The sequence below is a fragment of the Agelaius tricolor genome, unplaced genomic scaffold (genome assembly GCF_023055355.1).
Source record: "Agelaius tricolor isolate 1412-34295 unplaced genomic scaffold, bAgeTri1.0.p SCAF_29, whole genome shotgun sequence".
Lineage (NCBI taxonomy): Eukaryota > Metazoa > Chordata > Aves > Passeriformes > Icteridae > Agelaius > Agelaius tricolor.
This window is the reverse complement of record NW_027269289.1, coordinates 5,894,002-5,910,392: the sequence shown is the minus strand read 5'-3', so window position 1 is coordinate 5,910,392 and position 16,391 is coordinate 5,894,002. Positions and strand designations below refer to the sequence as shown.

Sequence of the window (16,391 nt, the reverse complement as noted above, 5' to 3'; positions counted from 1 at the left end):
TGCTCCTTCTGTTTGCTGAGGAGCCTTTCCTGCCTCCTCCTTCTCCTGCAACTTGCTTTTGCCCTGGAAGAAAAATTGCTTTTTGTGGGGCAAAAACCAAAGATACATCTGTCTGCCCTCACTCAGAGGATGCTCTGGGCCTTGGAGGGAGGGTCTGGGTCAGGGAGTGTTTAATGTGCACAGTGTGGTTGGGCAAGACCACATCACCCTCCCTGAAGCCTCTCCACCTTGTTCCTTGCAGGTGAATGGATATGACGTGGACCTGCCCTATTTCCACCACTCTGGGCGCCTGGAAATCTACCGGACTGACAACAGCACCGTGATGGAGTCTGAGGGGCTCCTGGCCATCAGCTACTACGACTCTGGGCTCCTGGAGATCCGCCTGTCCACCTCCTACTTCAACTGCACCGGGGGCCTCTGCGGCCTCTTCAACGACAACGCCACCGACGAGTTCTCCCTGCCCAAGGGCAAGTTCACGGAAAACCTGGAGCTCTTCCTGGAGAGCTGGACCACCTTTGATGAGATCTGCAACGGCGAGTGCGGGGACCTGCTCATGGCTTGCAACAATGACTCGGAGCTGCTCAAGTCCTACAGGAGCCGCTCCAGCTGTGGCATCATCAATGACCCCACCAACAGCTCCTTCCTGGAGTGTCACAGCGTGGTCAACGTCTCAGCCTACTACAGGACATGCCTCTTCCGCCTGTGCCAGAGTGGGGGGAACGTGTCGGAGCTGTGTGACTCAGTGGCACGCTACGCCAGCGCCTGCAAGAACGCCGACGTGGACATCGGCCAGTGGAGGAGCCACAGCTTCTGCCGTGAGTCCACCAAAGATCTTCATCACCCAGGGTGGGCAGAAGGGAGTTTGGAACCCACCAAACTCAGGCAGAGTCGTTTTGGTGGGGATTTGTGGGCGTGCAGAGGTGGAGCAGCTTTTTGTGTGGGATGCTGGAATCACAGGCAGTGGTTTCTGGTGCCAGCAGAGAGAGATTTCCCAGGGAAGCGGTTTCAGGGTGGCATTTCAGGAGGCAGCAGAAGTTTTATGGGGCACTGTAGGAGCGTTCTGGAGCCACAGATGGTGTCTGGTGGTGCCGTACGCCACCACCAGAGGATAATTTGAATAACACTGGATTTTAGCTGTCGCTGTAAACTTGCCTCATAACTCATAAGCAAATGTGAAAAATCCCAAGTGTGGCAGTAGGTGGTGGGAAGGCTGTGCCTGTCTCTGCCTCAGAGGTGTTTGTTTGGGAAATAACAGGAGGAGGTGATGTTTGGCACGTGGCAGGACAGGGCTGAGATGTGAGGGGGATGATGGCTGAGGGGAGAAAGGGTTGCAAAGGGAATGGGATGAACCAGTGGCCACAGGTGCTGGAACTGTTTCCCCTTTTCCCCAAATCCATCACCACCCGCTTTTTGCCTGTTCCTCACCCCGTGCTGGTGGAGCTGGGGGCTCAGGCTGTGTTTGCCAACCCTGCAGCTCTCTCCTGCCCGGAGAACAGCCACTTTGAGGAGTGCATGAGCTGTGTGGAGACCTGCGAGAGCCTGGCCTCGGGCCCCGTGTGCAGGGACACCTGCTCGGAGGGCTGCCAGTGCGACGAGGGCTTCGCCCTGCGCGGCACCCGCTGCATCCCCCGCCGCGAGTGCGGCTGCAACTTCGAGGGCCGCCAGCTCGCCACCAACCAGACCTTCTGGATGGACATCTCCTGCCACTTCCTGTGCTACTGCAACGGCTCGGACAACAGCGTGTACTGCGAGAACGTGTCCTGCAAGGACGACGAGTATTGCCTGGAGGAGAACGGCCTCTACTACTGCCACGTCCGCACCGACGCCTCCTGCATCATCTCGGGCTATGGGCACTACCTGACCTTTGATGGCTACTCCTTCGACTTCCAGAGCAGCTGTGAGCTGGTGCTGGTCACCAGCATCTCCCGGCCCAGGGTGGAGCGCTCGGACACGTTCCCAGCGTTCACTGTCACGGCCAAGAACGAGGATCGGGACACCTCTCTGGCCCTGTGGGTGAAGCAGGTGGAAGTGGAGGTCTTCAATTACAGGATTGTCATCCACCGTGCCTACAAATACACCGTGCTGGTGAGTGCAGGGCGTGAGGGCTGTCATTATTTCTGCAGGTGTGACTCCCAAATTGTGGAGCAAAACCCTAGACATGAGGCCTTAGGGTTTATAAGGTTTTCTGGGGGTCAGATCATGCCTTGGGCTCATCCTAGGGTGCTGCCAGGCACAACTTTTGGAGAGGATTTCTGTTTTGGCTGTGGAGGTGAGGTCAGCGGGGACTTTTCTCTGGGAATGCCGAGCCACTCTCATTTGTGTCCTTCTGTGGGAGCTCCCAGCATCACTCCCCCTCACAGTGTTTGCCTTGTTCCCTCCCTGCAGATCAATGACGAGCGTCTCTACCTGCCCCTGAAGCTGGGCCAGGGCAAAGTGAACATCTTCGCCTTTGGTTTCCACATCGTGGTGGAGACAGACTTCGGGCTGAAGGTGGTGTACGACTGGAAGACCTTCCTGTCTGTCACCATCCCACGGGGCTTCCAGAACCTCACCTATGGCCTCTGTGGCCGCTACAATGGCAACCCTGAGGACGACCTGGTGGCTGCAGGGGGGATACCGGCCTCCAGCATCAGTGACTTTGTGCAGAGCTGGGCCAAGCGGGACGCGTTCTGCCGCGTGGGCTGCGGCGACCGCTGCCCGGCCTGCGGCAAGGTGGAAGGATTCTGGAAGCCCCAGCAGCTCTGCAGCCTCATCCCCAGCCAAAGTGGTGTCTTTGCCAAGTGCCACAGCAAGATCAACCCCGGCTTCTTCTACAAGAACTGCCTCTTTGACACCTGCGTGGATGGGGGGGCCATGCAGACAGCCTGCAGCTGGCTGCAGAACTACGCCAGCACATGCCAGACTCAGGGCATTGCCATCACTGGCTGGAGGAACTTCACCTCGTGCTGTAAGTGCCACCATGCCTCCAGGTCCTTCTTTTCCTGGGGTGCCAGGGAGGGGGAGGCCAAGGACCTGGCAGCCAATTCCTCCCATGCTTGCTGGGTGAAGTGGGTGAAGTCTGGGACACCGTATTCTCCTGGAGTTGTCACAAACTGCATGTGGTACAGCAGGAGCAGGGATGGAAAAGGGGAAGTCTCAAGGTCAGAAGGTACAGGGACGGAAAAGGGTAAGCCTCAGGCTCAGAAGGGACATGGGTGGAAAATGGAAAGCCCCAAGCCCAGAAGGGACAGGGATGGAAAGGGGGAGCCTCAAGCTCAGAAGGGACAGGGATGAAAAACGGAAAACCTCAAGCTCAGAAGGGACAGGGATGGAAAGGGGGAGCCTCAAGCTCAGAAGGGACAGGGATGGAAAATTAAAAGCCCCAGGCTCAGAAGCCATCCCCCTACTGCTAACCAGGAATTATATCAGTCAGCCTCAGTGCCAGCAGTGTGTGTTTGCTCTAATGAAGCTGCAGCCCCTTGTCAATAAGATGACGATGTGCTGTTCAATCAGGCTCCTGAGGATGGGCACCGCACGCATCCCTGGCAGCCAATCTGTCTGGCAAATCAAATGGGAAGTAATTGTCCTTGCTAACGAGACTGAAAATTAAATTTGTGTCGTTTTTCCCTTCTAACAAGCAAGCTCATGGCTCAGAGGCCCCTCTCTCACAGGGTGGTGAGGCCACAGACTGGCACCATGCATGACAGGTCTGAATCAGTCCCTGGTGAGGAGCCAGGCTGGTGGTGTCCATGGAGCTGATCTGTGCCTGTTTTGTCCCCTGCTCAGCTGTCAGCTGTCCCCCCAACAGCCACTACGAGAGCTGTGTGTCGCTGTGCCAGCCCCGATGCGCGGCCATCCGCCTGAAGAGCGACTGCAGCCACTACTGCGTGGAGGGCTGCCAGTGTGACCCTGGCTACGTCCTCAATGGCAAGAGCTGCATCCTGCCCCACAACTGTGGCTGCTACTCTGATGGCAAATATTACGAGGTACACAGCTCTTGGGGACTGCTCCCTCCCTCTGGATGATATTTGTGGGCAGAGTTTGAGGGGGGATGACAGTCAGGCTGGGCTGGTAGCAGGGCTAGAGAGGAGAGGGATGTCCTTCCATGGTGTGCTGCATAGGGAATCTTTCTATGCAAAAAACCATCATGCAGCAGTTGTTGGGTGAAGGTGGCCTGGGTTTCAAGCACAGGAAGGGGCTGGTGGAGGTGGGATGAAGAGAAAGTGGTGACTGGGAAGACTTTTTGATGAGTGCCAAAGTCCAGCATTGTATGACCCCATTGTGCTAGGTATTCACACATCGTAGATTTAGTGTTTCACACCAAATTTGCTTTTTCATAGCTACTGGATGTCACTGAGGAGTTTGAAGCAGCAGAGTCCTGTGCGGATAGCACTGGTCCTATCATAGTGGCTTGTATTTTGTGCCAGTGAAACTGTTCTGTGCAAGGTGCCTGTGCTCCATGAGGAGCCAGTACTGGGGTACTGTCACATGGGCTCCCTTGCAGATGGGTTGGTGGCTGGCAGAATGCAAGAAAGAGGCCACGGGGGTATTAAGCACTGTGGCTTTGTGTGTGCACAAGAGGTGAGGGAGGTTTTGGTGGCAGCACAAAGCTGAGTGTGTGTAGCAGAGATGTTGCAAGGCAGGTGCAAGCTGCCAGTGTGTTCTCTGCCCTCGTTTCCTGCTTGTCGTGTGACAGAGCGGTGCAAACCCTGTCCCAGACACCTTCTGGGCTGACAGGGCAGCCGCTGACGGGTCCCTCCTTCAGCCCAAGCAGCTCTTCTGGAGCGGGGACTGCACCCGGCGGTGCCGCTGCTTCCGGCGCAACCTGATCCAGTGCGACCCGCGGCACTGCAAGTCCGACGAGGAGTGCGGGCTGCGCAACGGCGTCCGCGGCTGCTTCAGCACCCGCAGCTCCTTCTGCCTGGCGGCCGGCGGCGGCGTCTTCCGCACCTTCGACGGCGCCTTCCTGCGCTTCCCCGCCAACTGCGCCTTCGTCCTCTCCACCATCTGCCAGAAGCTGCCCGACTTCTCCTTCCAGCTCATCATCAACTTCGACAAGTGGTCCTCGCCCAACCTCACCATCATCTCCCCTGTGTACTTCTACATCAACGAGGAGCAGATCCTCATCAGCGACAGGAACACTGTCAAGGTGGGGTCTCGTCAGGGGTGTGCAGCCCCTCCAGAGTGGGGCTGGGAGGGGATAGTGGGTGGCAGTCCAGGCTGCACAATGGTCTCCACAAGGACTCCAGACTACTGTCAATGTTTCCACAGATGGGGTAGTAGGAAGCAGCTGTGGAATCTTTTATGAGTGGCTCATGCCTGTAGGGGCGTCGGGGGGTAGGACAGTGGGGACAGACGGAGACGAGAGATCTCTGAAGTCAGGTTGTGAAACTTGTGGTTTATTGCAAAGGGCCTGGGTGCAGGGCCCTGCTGGGAGCTGCCAGCCACAGCTCAGAGCAGGGCTGAGAGAAGAGAGGGGTAGAGAGCATGAGAGGGTGAGAGAGTAAGAGGGTGAGAGAGTAAGAGGGTAAGAGAGTAAAAGGGCAAGAGAGCAAAAGTGTAAGAGCGCGTAGAAGGGTGAGAGAGCGAGGTTCCCGTTACAATACAATAAATCATCTTCTGTGTTGAATATTCTAATTCTCACTAACCAATCTAGTACAAAATACAAATCCTATAGCATTTACATACAACCTATAAGAATCATTACATTATCATACTGTGTTACATTTTAAACCCTAAAAACTCCTCTTTGGGCCCCTTCTGCCAAGCTAGCAGGGTCTGCTCTGCCCCTTGGGGCTGCCTGCAAGCAGAGGGTTTTGTTTCATCAAAAGGGGATCACCTTCAGCTGGCCATGTCATTGTTTTCCAGTTGTTCAGTAACTGAGGTATCTCAAAGCTTGCTTTCATTTCAATCTCACTTATAGTTTCTATATTCTCAAAATCTTTTGCCAGACAATCATATTGATAAGGCTTTCCTGTTTCATCTTCCCCAACACATGCCCACATCCATAGGCAGGGATATGGGAGGGATGTCAGCTTCGTGTCCTCTCACACTAGGTGAACGGAAGCCTCGTGAGCATCCCCTTTGTCACGGGGCTGTCCACCAAGATCTTCAGCCAGGAGGGCTTCCTGGTCATCGACTCCAGCCCCGACATCCAGATCCGCTACAACGGCTTCAATGTCATCAAAATCACCATCGGGGAGCGGCTGCAGAACAAGGTGTGCGGCCTCTGCGGCAACTTCAACGGCGACCGCACCGATGACTACGCCACGCTGCGGGGCAAGCCGGCCGTCAGCAGCGTGGTGCTGGCACAGAGCTGGAAAACCAACGGCATGCAGAAGAGGTGAGTGCACAGCCAGCCCTTCCCCACCAGGCGTGAGCGGGAATGGGAGCAGGGCTGGCCATGAAAGGAGCCCCCACCACGTGTCCGGTGCCCACAGCTGCAACGAGCTGCAGTACTCGCAGTACGCCGCCTCCTGCGACAACGTCCAGATCCAGGAGCTGCAGAGTGACAGCTACTGCCTGAAGCTGACTGACATGAAAGGCTTCTTCCAGCCCTGCTATGGCCTCCTGGATCCTCTGCCTTTTTATGAATCCTGCTTTCTGGATGGCTGCTACAACCACAAGAAGGTCCAGCTGTGCGGCTCGCTGGCTGCCTACGGAGAGGCCTGCAGGACCTTTGGCATCCTGGGCACCGACTGGATCGAGAAGGAGAATTGCTGTAAGAGAGCTGGGGCTGCTCAGGTCGAGGGGAGCCATGTCCCACTGGGGAGAGGGGCTAGAGGTGGCTGCCCCACGGTCTGAGGGTAAAGGTTGTGTTTGTGCTGTGTCTTGTGCTGTTTAGCAGGAGTGGTGGAAGATCCCTGCGTGGGCGCCGACTGCCCCAACCGCACCTGCGAGCTGGACAACGGCGGGGAGCTGTGCGGCTGCATCGAGCCCCCGCCCTATGGGAACAGTGAGTCCTCTGCTCCTGGCCCTATGGGAACAGTGAGTCCTCTGCTCCTGGCTGTGGGGTCAGTGCCGAGCTCCACCTTGGGCCATTTTGCCACAGGGGCTTTGGGAAGGGACACGCTGTGGGCTGTGACCTCTGGCAAGATGGGTTTTCCTGACCATGGAGGAGAGGAGAGAGCAGGGAACAGCTTTTTTAGGGTGCAGATTATGGACATCTCTGGTTTTGGAGCACTTTGAGCAGCAGGGGTGTAGGCTGGGCAGAACACACCACAGGAGAGGATCCCATCCCATTTCTGGTGGTGGAAAGAAGTGCCAAGGGGTCATTTGGGGTGATCTGAAGTTGTGTCATCTTCTCCAGCCACCCATGACATCATTGATGCGGAGGTGACCTGCAAGGCTGCCCAAATGGAGGTGTCCATTTCGAAGTGCAAGCTGTTCCAGCTGGGCTTTGAGCGCGAGGGCGTGCGGGTCAACGACCGCCACTGCCCCGGCATCGAAGGGGAGGATTTCATCTCCTTCCAGATCAACAACACCAAAGGCAACTGTGGCAACCTGGTGCAGGTGAGCTGGGACATGGGGCACACAGGGCTGGGAGCGTGGGACAGTCCACTGCAGTCAGCTCAGCTCCAGGGTTGGGGCAGGTCAGTGCACGTGATGCTTGGGAGGTGCTTTAATGGAGAACACAGGAAGGTTTTGTAGAGTAGGGATGCAACTCCAAGCCCCACCATTCCATACCCTTTCTGGCCAGAGGTGATGGGGCAGCAGGTCCCTTGTTGCCCAGCTCATTTAGAGGTGCTCATTAGGCGCAGGGAAGCAGGGGCACCTGGCATTAAGCAGTGCCCTGTGCTCCCTCTGCAGTCCAACAGCACTCACATAGTGTACAAGAACACGGTGTGGATCGAGAGTGCCAACAACACGGGCAACATCATCACCCGGGACAGGACCATCAACGTGGAGTTCTCCTGTGCCTATGAGCTGGACATCAAGATCTCCCTGGACTCAGTTGTGCGGCCAATGCTCAGGTAGGAGCGGGGCCCATTACACAGACGGGTGAGGCAGTGCTGGTTCTGAAGCCAGGCAACAATTTGGGGGTTCAAAACCTTCCCACCAACTGAGCCAGTGTTTCTTTGTCATTGTTAGCGTGATTAACCTGACGGTGCCGACGCAGGAAGGGAGCTTCACAACCAAGATGGCCCTGTACAAGAACTCGTCCTACAAGCACCCGTACCGGCAGGGCGAGGTGGTGCTCACCACCCGGGACGTGCTCTACGTGGGGGTCTTTGTGGTGGGGGCCGACTCCAACCACTTGATCCTGATGCTGAACAAGTGCTACGCCACCCCCTCGCGGGACAGCAACGACAAACTGCGCTACTTCATCATCGAGGGAGGGTGAGCTACCACGAGCCCCAGTGGTTTTCATGGTGTCTGGAAGGGTGGTGGCATCAGCTGGCACAAGGACCTTTAGGACAATGGGATGGTTGATCAAAATCTGGAAAGGGTGAGGAGCAGTGTTGTTAGAGCAGGAATTAATTTGCTTGGTGTGGACACAGCCAGAAGCCCTGTGTGTGACAGAGCACCAGGTGCAGAGAGAAGCTCTTTCCATGTGTCCATGACACTGTGGACAACACCTAACTGCAGGAGACAGGGGGATATGGATCATGCACAGGCATTTTGGGAAGCTGGAAATGGCAGAGAGAGGTGACAGAGGCAGGGCATGACGCCCTTGTCCAGACAAGCCGTGGCAGGGTCTAAGCATCCCACTGTGGGATCTGGGGTGAGGGTACAGGGAGGGTCACAGGAGGGTGGTGCTGAGCATCAGTGCTTTGCACAGGTGCCAGAACATGAAGGACAACACCATTGGCATCGAGGAGAACGGGGTGTCCCTGACGTGTCGCTTCCACGTCACCGTCTTCAAGTTCATTGGGGACTACGACGAGGTTCACCTGCACTGCGCCGTGTCCCTCTGTGATTCTGAGAAATACTCCTGCAAAATCGTGAGTGGGGCCAGTGCACAGGGAGGGGATGCTTGATCTGAAGGGCTCTTCAAGCATGCAGTGAAGATGCCCTGATGATGTGGCATTGGAGAGGTGACCAGAGATGTAGCCCTAGGGGTGAGATGGAAGGGTTGTGTGTCCCTCTAGGCACGGGGAGGAGATGCTCTGTTCAAAGGCAGGTCACCCTGGGACCTTGTGACAGAGTTCACAGGGTCTGAGGATGAGAGAAGAGACGAGGATCTGACTCCATGTTTCAGAAGGCTTGATTTATTATTTTATTATATATATTATATTAAAACTGTACTAAAAGAATAGAAGAAAGGATTTCATCAGAAGGCTAGCTTAGAATAGAAAAAGAATAGAATGACAACAAAGGCTTGTGGCTCGGACAGGGAGTCCGAGCCAGCTGGACTGTGATTGGACATTAATTAGAAACAACCACATGAGCCCAATCCCAGCTGCACCTGTTGCATTCCACAGCAGCAGATAACCATTGTTTGCATTTTGTTCCTGAGGCCTCTCAGCTTCTCAGGAGGAACAATCCTAAGGAAAGCATTTTCCACAAAAGATGTCTGTGACAGGACCTGTGCTCTCTGGTTGCAGGGTCCCTCTGGGAGCTGGGACAGGTGGAGGGGCACAGAGGGGGCCTGGGCAGAGGCTGAGGGTGACAAAGGTGGTGTTTATCCCCAAACAGAACTGCCCTCAGCACACGAGGATGGCCAGTGCCTTCGGCGAGGAGTCCAAGGAGCAGATCCTCTCAGTGGGACCTATCAGGAGGAAGAGTAAGTGTGGGACCCCAGGGAAGGCTGGAGGGGTTTGTCTGCCATCCCAGCCTCGAGGAGCCGAGGATCAGGGATTGAGAGCGTGGCTCAGGTGTCCCCCTTTGCCGTTTGTGTCCAGGATCGGACTGGTGCGAGGACAACGGAGGCTGTGAGCAGATCTGCACGAGCCGGGCGGACGGGCCCTTGTGCAGCTGCGTGACAGGGACACTGCAAGGGGACGGCAAAAGCTGCAGGGGCAAGTACCAGGGTCAGGGTGGGCACAGCAGGGGAGTGCCAGCCCCAAACTGGGAGCTGTGGGGTGAGCAGTGTGGGAAAGGGGCTGGGACATGTGGTGTGTCACAGACAGGAGGGGTGTGGAGGGCAGGGAGCCAGCTGTGCCCTGTCCCTGTCACTGAGGGCTGGGAGGGCACTGCTGGCACTGTGCATCCCATGGCATCTTCATCCTCTGGCTAAGGGGAAAAAAGCCTCAAAAAATGCTCATTTTCCTTAAAGTTAAACAAAATAACCGATCCCTGATCCCTGCTGGCATGGTGGCAACAGGGCACAAGCCATGTTTAACATCTCAGCCTCTGGCTAAGAAAAGCTGACGCTGGCAGGGGGCTGTGTACAAATCACGAATGGGATGGAGCTGCTGTGGAACGTGCCTTGAGCTGTTTTATTTTCCAGCATCAGTCTCATTATGTGATTATGACAATGGGAAGATGCCACCAGCTCACATCTTAGGCAGCAGACCAAGAATTTAATGTTACAACTTACTTTATAAGTTTTTTGACCTATCACACCAAGCAAAAGCATATTTTTCAATCCAACCACTATAAGCACACGTACCTTTGGTTAAAACAATGCTTGCTTATTTTGAATACAATACTTGCTTGTAAGCCTTAAAACACAACACACAGAGCTCCATATTAAGCTTCAACTTTCCTAATATCTTGTGAGATAAACTTTTCTGTAGCTTAGAGAGTTATTCTAGACAAGTGTTAATACACAGACCATTGTTCTATTTGTCCTTGCTTTTCTACTTTTTAAATAATTTTTCTGCTGACCAATCTCATGGCTGCTGCTTAGCTCCAATCACAGTTCTACTGCCTCTGGAGCCTGCCTTTTGCAGCTTTTCCAAAACCCTCTAATTTTGTGAATTCCCCCAAGAAACAACCTCAGAAGAGCTGGCAGGCAGCTGCAAGGGAGGCGATGGTGCCTGCATGGCACAGGGCAGGGTGGAGTAAATGCAGTGGGTCCGGGAGCCCAGCAAGGAGGTCGGGCATTGGGGTGGGCACGATGTGAGGGGCATCTGGCAGGGAGGCACCTAGAGCCCCAGCTGACGTGGATCTTGTTGTGTTGGCAGCCTCCAGCTCTTCAGGGGAGCACCGTGCCCGAGTGACCCTGCTGCTGGCGGCCCAGCTGTGGCTGTGGCTGCGCTCAGCTCCGCGGCCCCTGCCCTCGTAGGCGCGGCCCCGCCGCCCAGCCAAAAACTGTTCTCGCGTCAGCCGGAGTCTTTGTAGGGTAGGAGACAGCCCCCCCTGCCATGGCCACGCCGCTGCCCACCCGGCCATGCAAGGGATGTCACCTGAGAGAGAGGTGGGACGCGGAGCCGGCGGTGACGCGCGGCCGGCACGGCGGCAGCGACGGCTGGAGCAGGATGTTGGTGTTTGCCAGCAGCCACGTGGGACTGGGGTTTGGGGTTTTTTTTGCAGCTTTCCATCATTGATGTGGACTCAAGGAGGGGTTTAGCAGCTTTTCCCCAGGCTCTCCTTTGTGGGGTGATGAGGTGGCCCACACCACTGTTAGTGTGGGACAGGGTGGAGCATGTGCTGTCCCCTCACGTCTCCACTGTCCTTGGGAGCTGCCACCAGGGTCTTATGAGCTCACAGACTCCAGCAGAGGTAGGTGTTGGGCACAGGTCATGGCCAGAGCAGTGCATTGCCATCTCTGCATGGTGTGACACCTTGGGACCGTGTCACCCTCTGACTCTCCAGAGCAGAGGTGGTGCTGAGGTTTGGTTCAGAGAGCCAAGTTCATCCATGGGGGTCTGGAAATCTTGGCATTGTGCTGTGGTGGTGACAAGCTGGTGCCAATAATTGGAACCAGGTGCTTTCTGGTGGGCAGGAACAAGAATCAGAGGAAGGATTAAATTCTCTGCCATGTTTGTGTGGTGTGCAAGGGTCAGAGCAGGGTTGGGGTCTGTGGGCCCAGGGCAGCATTGGGGTGCTGGTGAAAGAGTGGGGAGCAGCCTTGGGGTGCTGGTGGGTGTGGGGGGGCTGTGTTGGTGTCTTGTCTTGTGTTTGTACTCTGTGAAACGGCTGCGTGGGAATAAAAAGTGTTGTAATCCTTGGTAAGCACCGGCTCCTGTGTGGTGGGGGTGAGGAGCAGCAGGGCCTGGCAGGACACCAGGGCTGCCCAGAGTCCCTGGGAGGGATGGACGGGGAGTTTTGGGGTGCCAGGCAGGGGCACAGCAGAGCTGAGGACACAGCTTGTGGCTGGAGTGTGGGTCTGGCAGGTTTGCCATGGAGTGGGCTGGGATGTAGGGCAGAAGGAGCGGAGGAGATTTGGGTTCTGGGGCAGGAGGGCAGCTGGTTCCTCTGCCTCGAGACAAGAGGTGGGTAACAGAATGTCATGGACTCTGCTCTGCCAGTTCTCTGCCTCTCAGCCCCCTCTCTGTGCCCTCTGTGTGTGTGTCAGCTCGGAATTCTCTCCTTCACCCCTCTTTGCTCCCTGTGACTGCCTCTCTACTCTCTGCTGCCTCATTCCCCCATCTCTGCTCCCTCTGTCCTCACTCTGCCCTCTCTCTGTGCTTCTTTGCCATCCCTCTCCTGTCCCTGCTCTCTGCTCCCTCTCAGTGTCACTCTCAGCTGGCTCCAGTGTCTCTGTCTCTTTGCCCTCTCTCTCCCATATTTTCCCTCTGCTCTCTCTGCCCTCTGCACTTCCCTCTTTGCTCTCCAGGTCTCCCATCTCCCTCTCCAGTCTCTCTTTGCTCCTGGCCACGTCTCCCACCCTCATTTCAGCATTAATTCCTGAACTGCTGAAGATGGCAGCAGTGTGGCTGTGCTGCACCCCAGGGAGCTGCCTGGGGGCTCTGGGGGACACCCCGAGGATGGAGAGGATCCCCAAGGCACTGGAGGGGCTGATGGTGCTGGTGGCCTTTGGTGGCTGAGCAGGTGAGTGAACAACACGGTGGAGTGGTGGGGAGCACTGCGAGAGCGTGTGGGGATGTTAAATATTTCCTTTGGCTCTCAAAGGGTTTGGCAGATTGTCCAAAGAGTGATGGTGACAGGAGAGCCTGAGTGTGGGGACCACACTGACCACAGCACTGACCACAGCACTGACCACAGAACTGACCACAGCACTGACCCCAGCACTGACCACAGCACTGACCACAGGCCTGACCACAGAACTGACCACAGCACTGACCACAGCACTGACCCCAGCACTGACCACAGCACTGACCACAGCGCTGACCACAGCACTGACCACAGCACTGACCCCAGCACTGACCACAGCACTGACCACAGCACTGACCCCAGCACTGACCACAGCACTGATCACAGGCCTGACCACAGCACTGACCACAGCACTGACCACAGGCCTGACCACAGGCCTGACCACAGGCCTGACCACAGGCCTGACCACAGCACTGACCACAGCACTGACCACAGCACTGACCCCAGCACTGACCACAGCACTGACCACAGCACTGACCACAGCACTGATCACAGGCCTGACCACAGCGCTGACCACAGCACTGACCTCAGCACTGACCCCAGCACTGACCACAGCACTGACCACAGCACTGACCACAGGCCTGACCACAGAGCTGACCACAGCACTGACCACAGCACTGACCACAGCATTGACCACAGCACTGACCACAGCACTGACCACAGCACTGACCACAGCACTGACCCCAGCACTGACCACAGCATTGACCACAGCACTGACCACAGCACTGACCACAGCACTGACCCCAGCACTGACCTCAGCACTGACCCCAGCACTGACCCCAGCACTGACTACAGCACTGACCACAGCACTGACCCCAGCACTGACCACAGCACTGACCACAGGCCTGACCACAGCACTGACCACAGGCCTGACCACAGCACTGACCACAGAACTGATCACAGCACTGACCCCAGCACTGACCACAGGCCTGACCACAGCACTGACCACAGCCCTTGCTGGGAAGGATGAAAGTTTGACAAGAAAGTCTCACAGATCTGTGTGCTTGGCAGAAAGATTTTTGAATGTAGAATCTGAAGAAGGAATAGAAATGGAAGCAAGTTTTGATCTAGAAGAAAAGAATTGCTGAGCCAATCTCACTGGATAACCGAGGAGGCAAAGGGTGTGTTGGTTAGAAGGGGTTTTTATAAACCCAAACAAGAAGATGTTTGTACCAAGCACAAAGAGAGCACAGGCAAACAAGGCAGCAAAGGTTGCAAGTACAAAAAAGGTCTCAGAATTTTCCACTGCAAGAAAACTGAAAACCAACTTCCAGCTTCAACTGTAATGTACTGACTTTTATTCCAGCTGCACATGGTTTTCTTTTGCAGACTCCTGGCTGATTTAGCCCAAATTTATTAAAGAGTGATTACCTACCTCTGTATTAATGATGATTAAAACCAAACCCTGGTTGAGTTGTGCTGTTAATGGTGGTTCTCCAATAAACTTGGTTTAAAGTTTCAAACGCTGTCGGTGTCTTTTACATCCATCCAAGATCTGCAGCTTCAGAGGGTGACAGAGTGGGGGGACAGAGGGAACAGATTGGGTGAGAAGAGGCAGAGCTGGAGAGCTCTGAGCTGCTCCAAATGCACAGGAATTTCACCAGCCCACATTCCAAGGGGGCACAGAAGGAGCTGTGGCACAGGGGAGGGCTGGGAGCTTTGTCAGGAATTACTCTGTTCACTCTAAGGAACCCAAACGAGCAAGAGAAACCCCAAATTATTCAGAACTGACATCAAGTAAGCCCCAGAAAGATGCAAAGTGACCCCAAAGTGTGTGGAGAGAGTGAGTTTGAGCTGAAGAAACCCTGAGGGCCTGAAGGAACCACAAGTTGTCATTTTTGACCTCCAGTAATCCCCGAATGACCTAAATAACCCCAAAAGTGACCTCAAGTAATCTCAAAGTCTTCTGGAGAGAGTTTGAACTCCAATAACCCCAATGACCCAGAGTAACCCCAATGACCTATAGTGACCCCAAATTTTAAGGATTGACCTCTAGTAACCCCACAATGACCTCTAGTAACCCCAAAATGACCTGAAGTGACCTCAAAAGTGACCTAAAGTAACCCCAAAATTTTCAGGAGAGAGTGAGTTTGACCTCAAGTAACCCAATGACCTATAGTAACCCCAAATTTTAAGGATTGACCTCAAGTAACCCCAAAATGACCTGAAGTGACCCCAAAATGACCTGAAATGACCCCAAAGTTTTCTGCAAAGACCATCTTTGACCTCTAATAACCCCAATGACCTATAGTAACCCCAAATTTTAGTTTTTGACCTCAAGTAACCCCAAAATGACCTGAAGTGACCCCAAAAGTGACCTAAAGTAACCCCAAAATTTTCAGGAGAGAGTGAGTTTGACCTCAAGTAACCCCAATGACCTATAGTAACCCCAATGACCTATAGTAACCCCCAATTTTAATTTGCTTGGGTTTCCTAAGGTCAAACTCATGCCCTATGGAGCACTTTGGGATTAATTTCACCATTTTGTGGGTTACTAGAGGGCCACAATTAAAATTGGGGGTTACTATAGGTCATTTGAGTTATTAGAGGTCAAAGTTGGTCTTTGCAGAAAACTTTGGGGTCATTTCAGGTCATTTTGGGGTCACTAGAGGTCATTTTGGGGTTACTTGAGGTCAAAACCTAAAATTTGGGGTTACTATAGGTCATTGGGGTTACTTGAGGTCAAACTTGCTCTCTCCTGAAAATTTGGGGTTACTTTAGGTCACTTTTGGGGTTACTATAGGTCATTTTGGGGTTACTTGAGGTCAAAACCTAAAATTTGGGGTCACTAGAGGTCATTGTGGGGTTACTTGAGGTCAAAAACTAAAATTTGGGGTCACTTCAGGTCATTTTGGGGTTACTTGAGGTCAAAACCTAAAATTTGGGGTTACTATAGGTCATTGGGGTTACTTGAGGTCAAACTTGCTCTCTCCTGAAAATTTGGGGTTACTTTAGGTCACTTTTGGGGTTACTATAGGTCATTTTGGGGTTACTTGAGGTCAAAACCTAAAATTTGGGGTCACTAGAGGTCATTGTGGGGTTACTTGAGGTCAAAAACTAAAATTTGAGGTTACTAGAGGTCATTTTGGGGTTACTTGAGGTCAAAACCTAAAATTTGAGGTTACTATAGGTCATTGGGGTTACTTGAGGTCAAACTTGCTCTCTCCTGAAAATTTGGGGTTACTTTAGGTCACTTTTGGGGTTACTATAGGTCATTTTGGGGTTACTAGAGGTCATTGTGGGGTTACTTGAGGTCAAAAACTAAAATTTGGGGTCACTAGAGGTCATTTTGGGGTTACTTGAGGTCAAAAATTAAAATCTGGGGTTACTATAGGTCATTGGGGTTATTAGAGGTCAAAGTTGGTCTTTGCAGAAAATTTTGGGGTCACTTCAGGTCATTTTGGGGTTATGACCCCCATAAGAAACCCCAATTATTTGGTGGAAGCCACACTTGTACCAAACCAAAA

At 54.1% G+C, this 16,391-nt stretch overlaps 1 protein-coding gene across 6 annotated transcripts in view; it reads left to right on the top strand.

Moving 5' to 3' along the window:
• The window catches only part of TECTA (tectorin alpha), a 30,435-nt gene extending 16,048 nt beyond the window's left edge, over positions 1–14,387 (top strand). For 2 of the 6 annotated variants that reach the window (XM_071449788.1, XM_071449789.1), the window contains 15 exons: positions 242–815; positions 1,475–2,085; positions 2,386–2,947; positions 3,766–3,965; positions 4,745–5,128; positions 6,036–6,322; positions 6,420–6,700; positions 6,824–6,934; positions 7,289–7,491; positions 7,789–7,952; positions 8,071–8,319; positions 8,762–8,924; positions 9,619–9,706; positions 9,825–9,941; positions 11,052–14,387. In XM_071449788.1, coding sequence (XP_071305889.1) covers positions 242–815; positions 1,475–2,085; positions 2,386–2,947; positions 3,766–3,965; positions 4,745–5,128; positions 6,036–6,322; positions 6,420–6,700; positions 6,824–6,934; positions 7,289–7,491; positions 7,789–7,952; positions 8,071–8,319; positions 8,762–8,924; positions 9,619–9,706; positions 9,825–9,941; positions 11,052–11,152 — 4,095 coding nt within the window. In that variant the 3' untranslated portion in view covers positions 11,153–14,387. Of the gene's footprint in view, positions 1–241; positions 816–1,474; positions 2,086–2,385; positions 2,948–3,765; positions 3,966–4,744; positions 5,129–6,035; positions 6,323–6,419; positions 6,701–6,823; positions 6,993–7,288; positions 7,492–7,788; positions 7,953–8,070; positions 8,320–8,761; positions 8,925–9,618; positions 9,707–9,824; positions 9,942–11,051 lie in introns of those variants that run through there. The other 4 variants (XR_011682775.1, XR_011682776.1, XM_071449791.1 and 1 more) reach the window with 4 other exon arrangements.
• Positions 14,388–16,391: the final 2,004 nt, after the last annotated feature.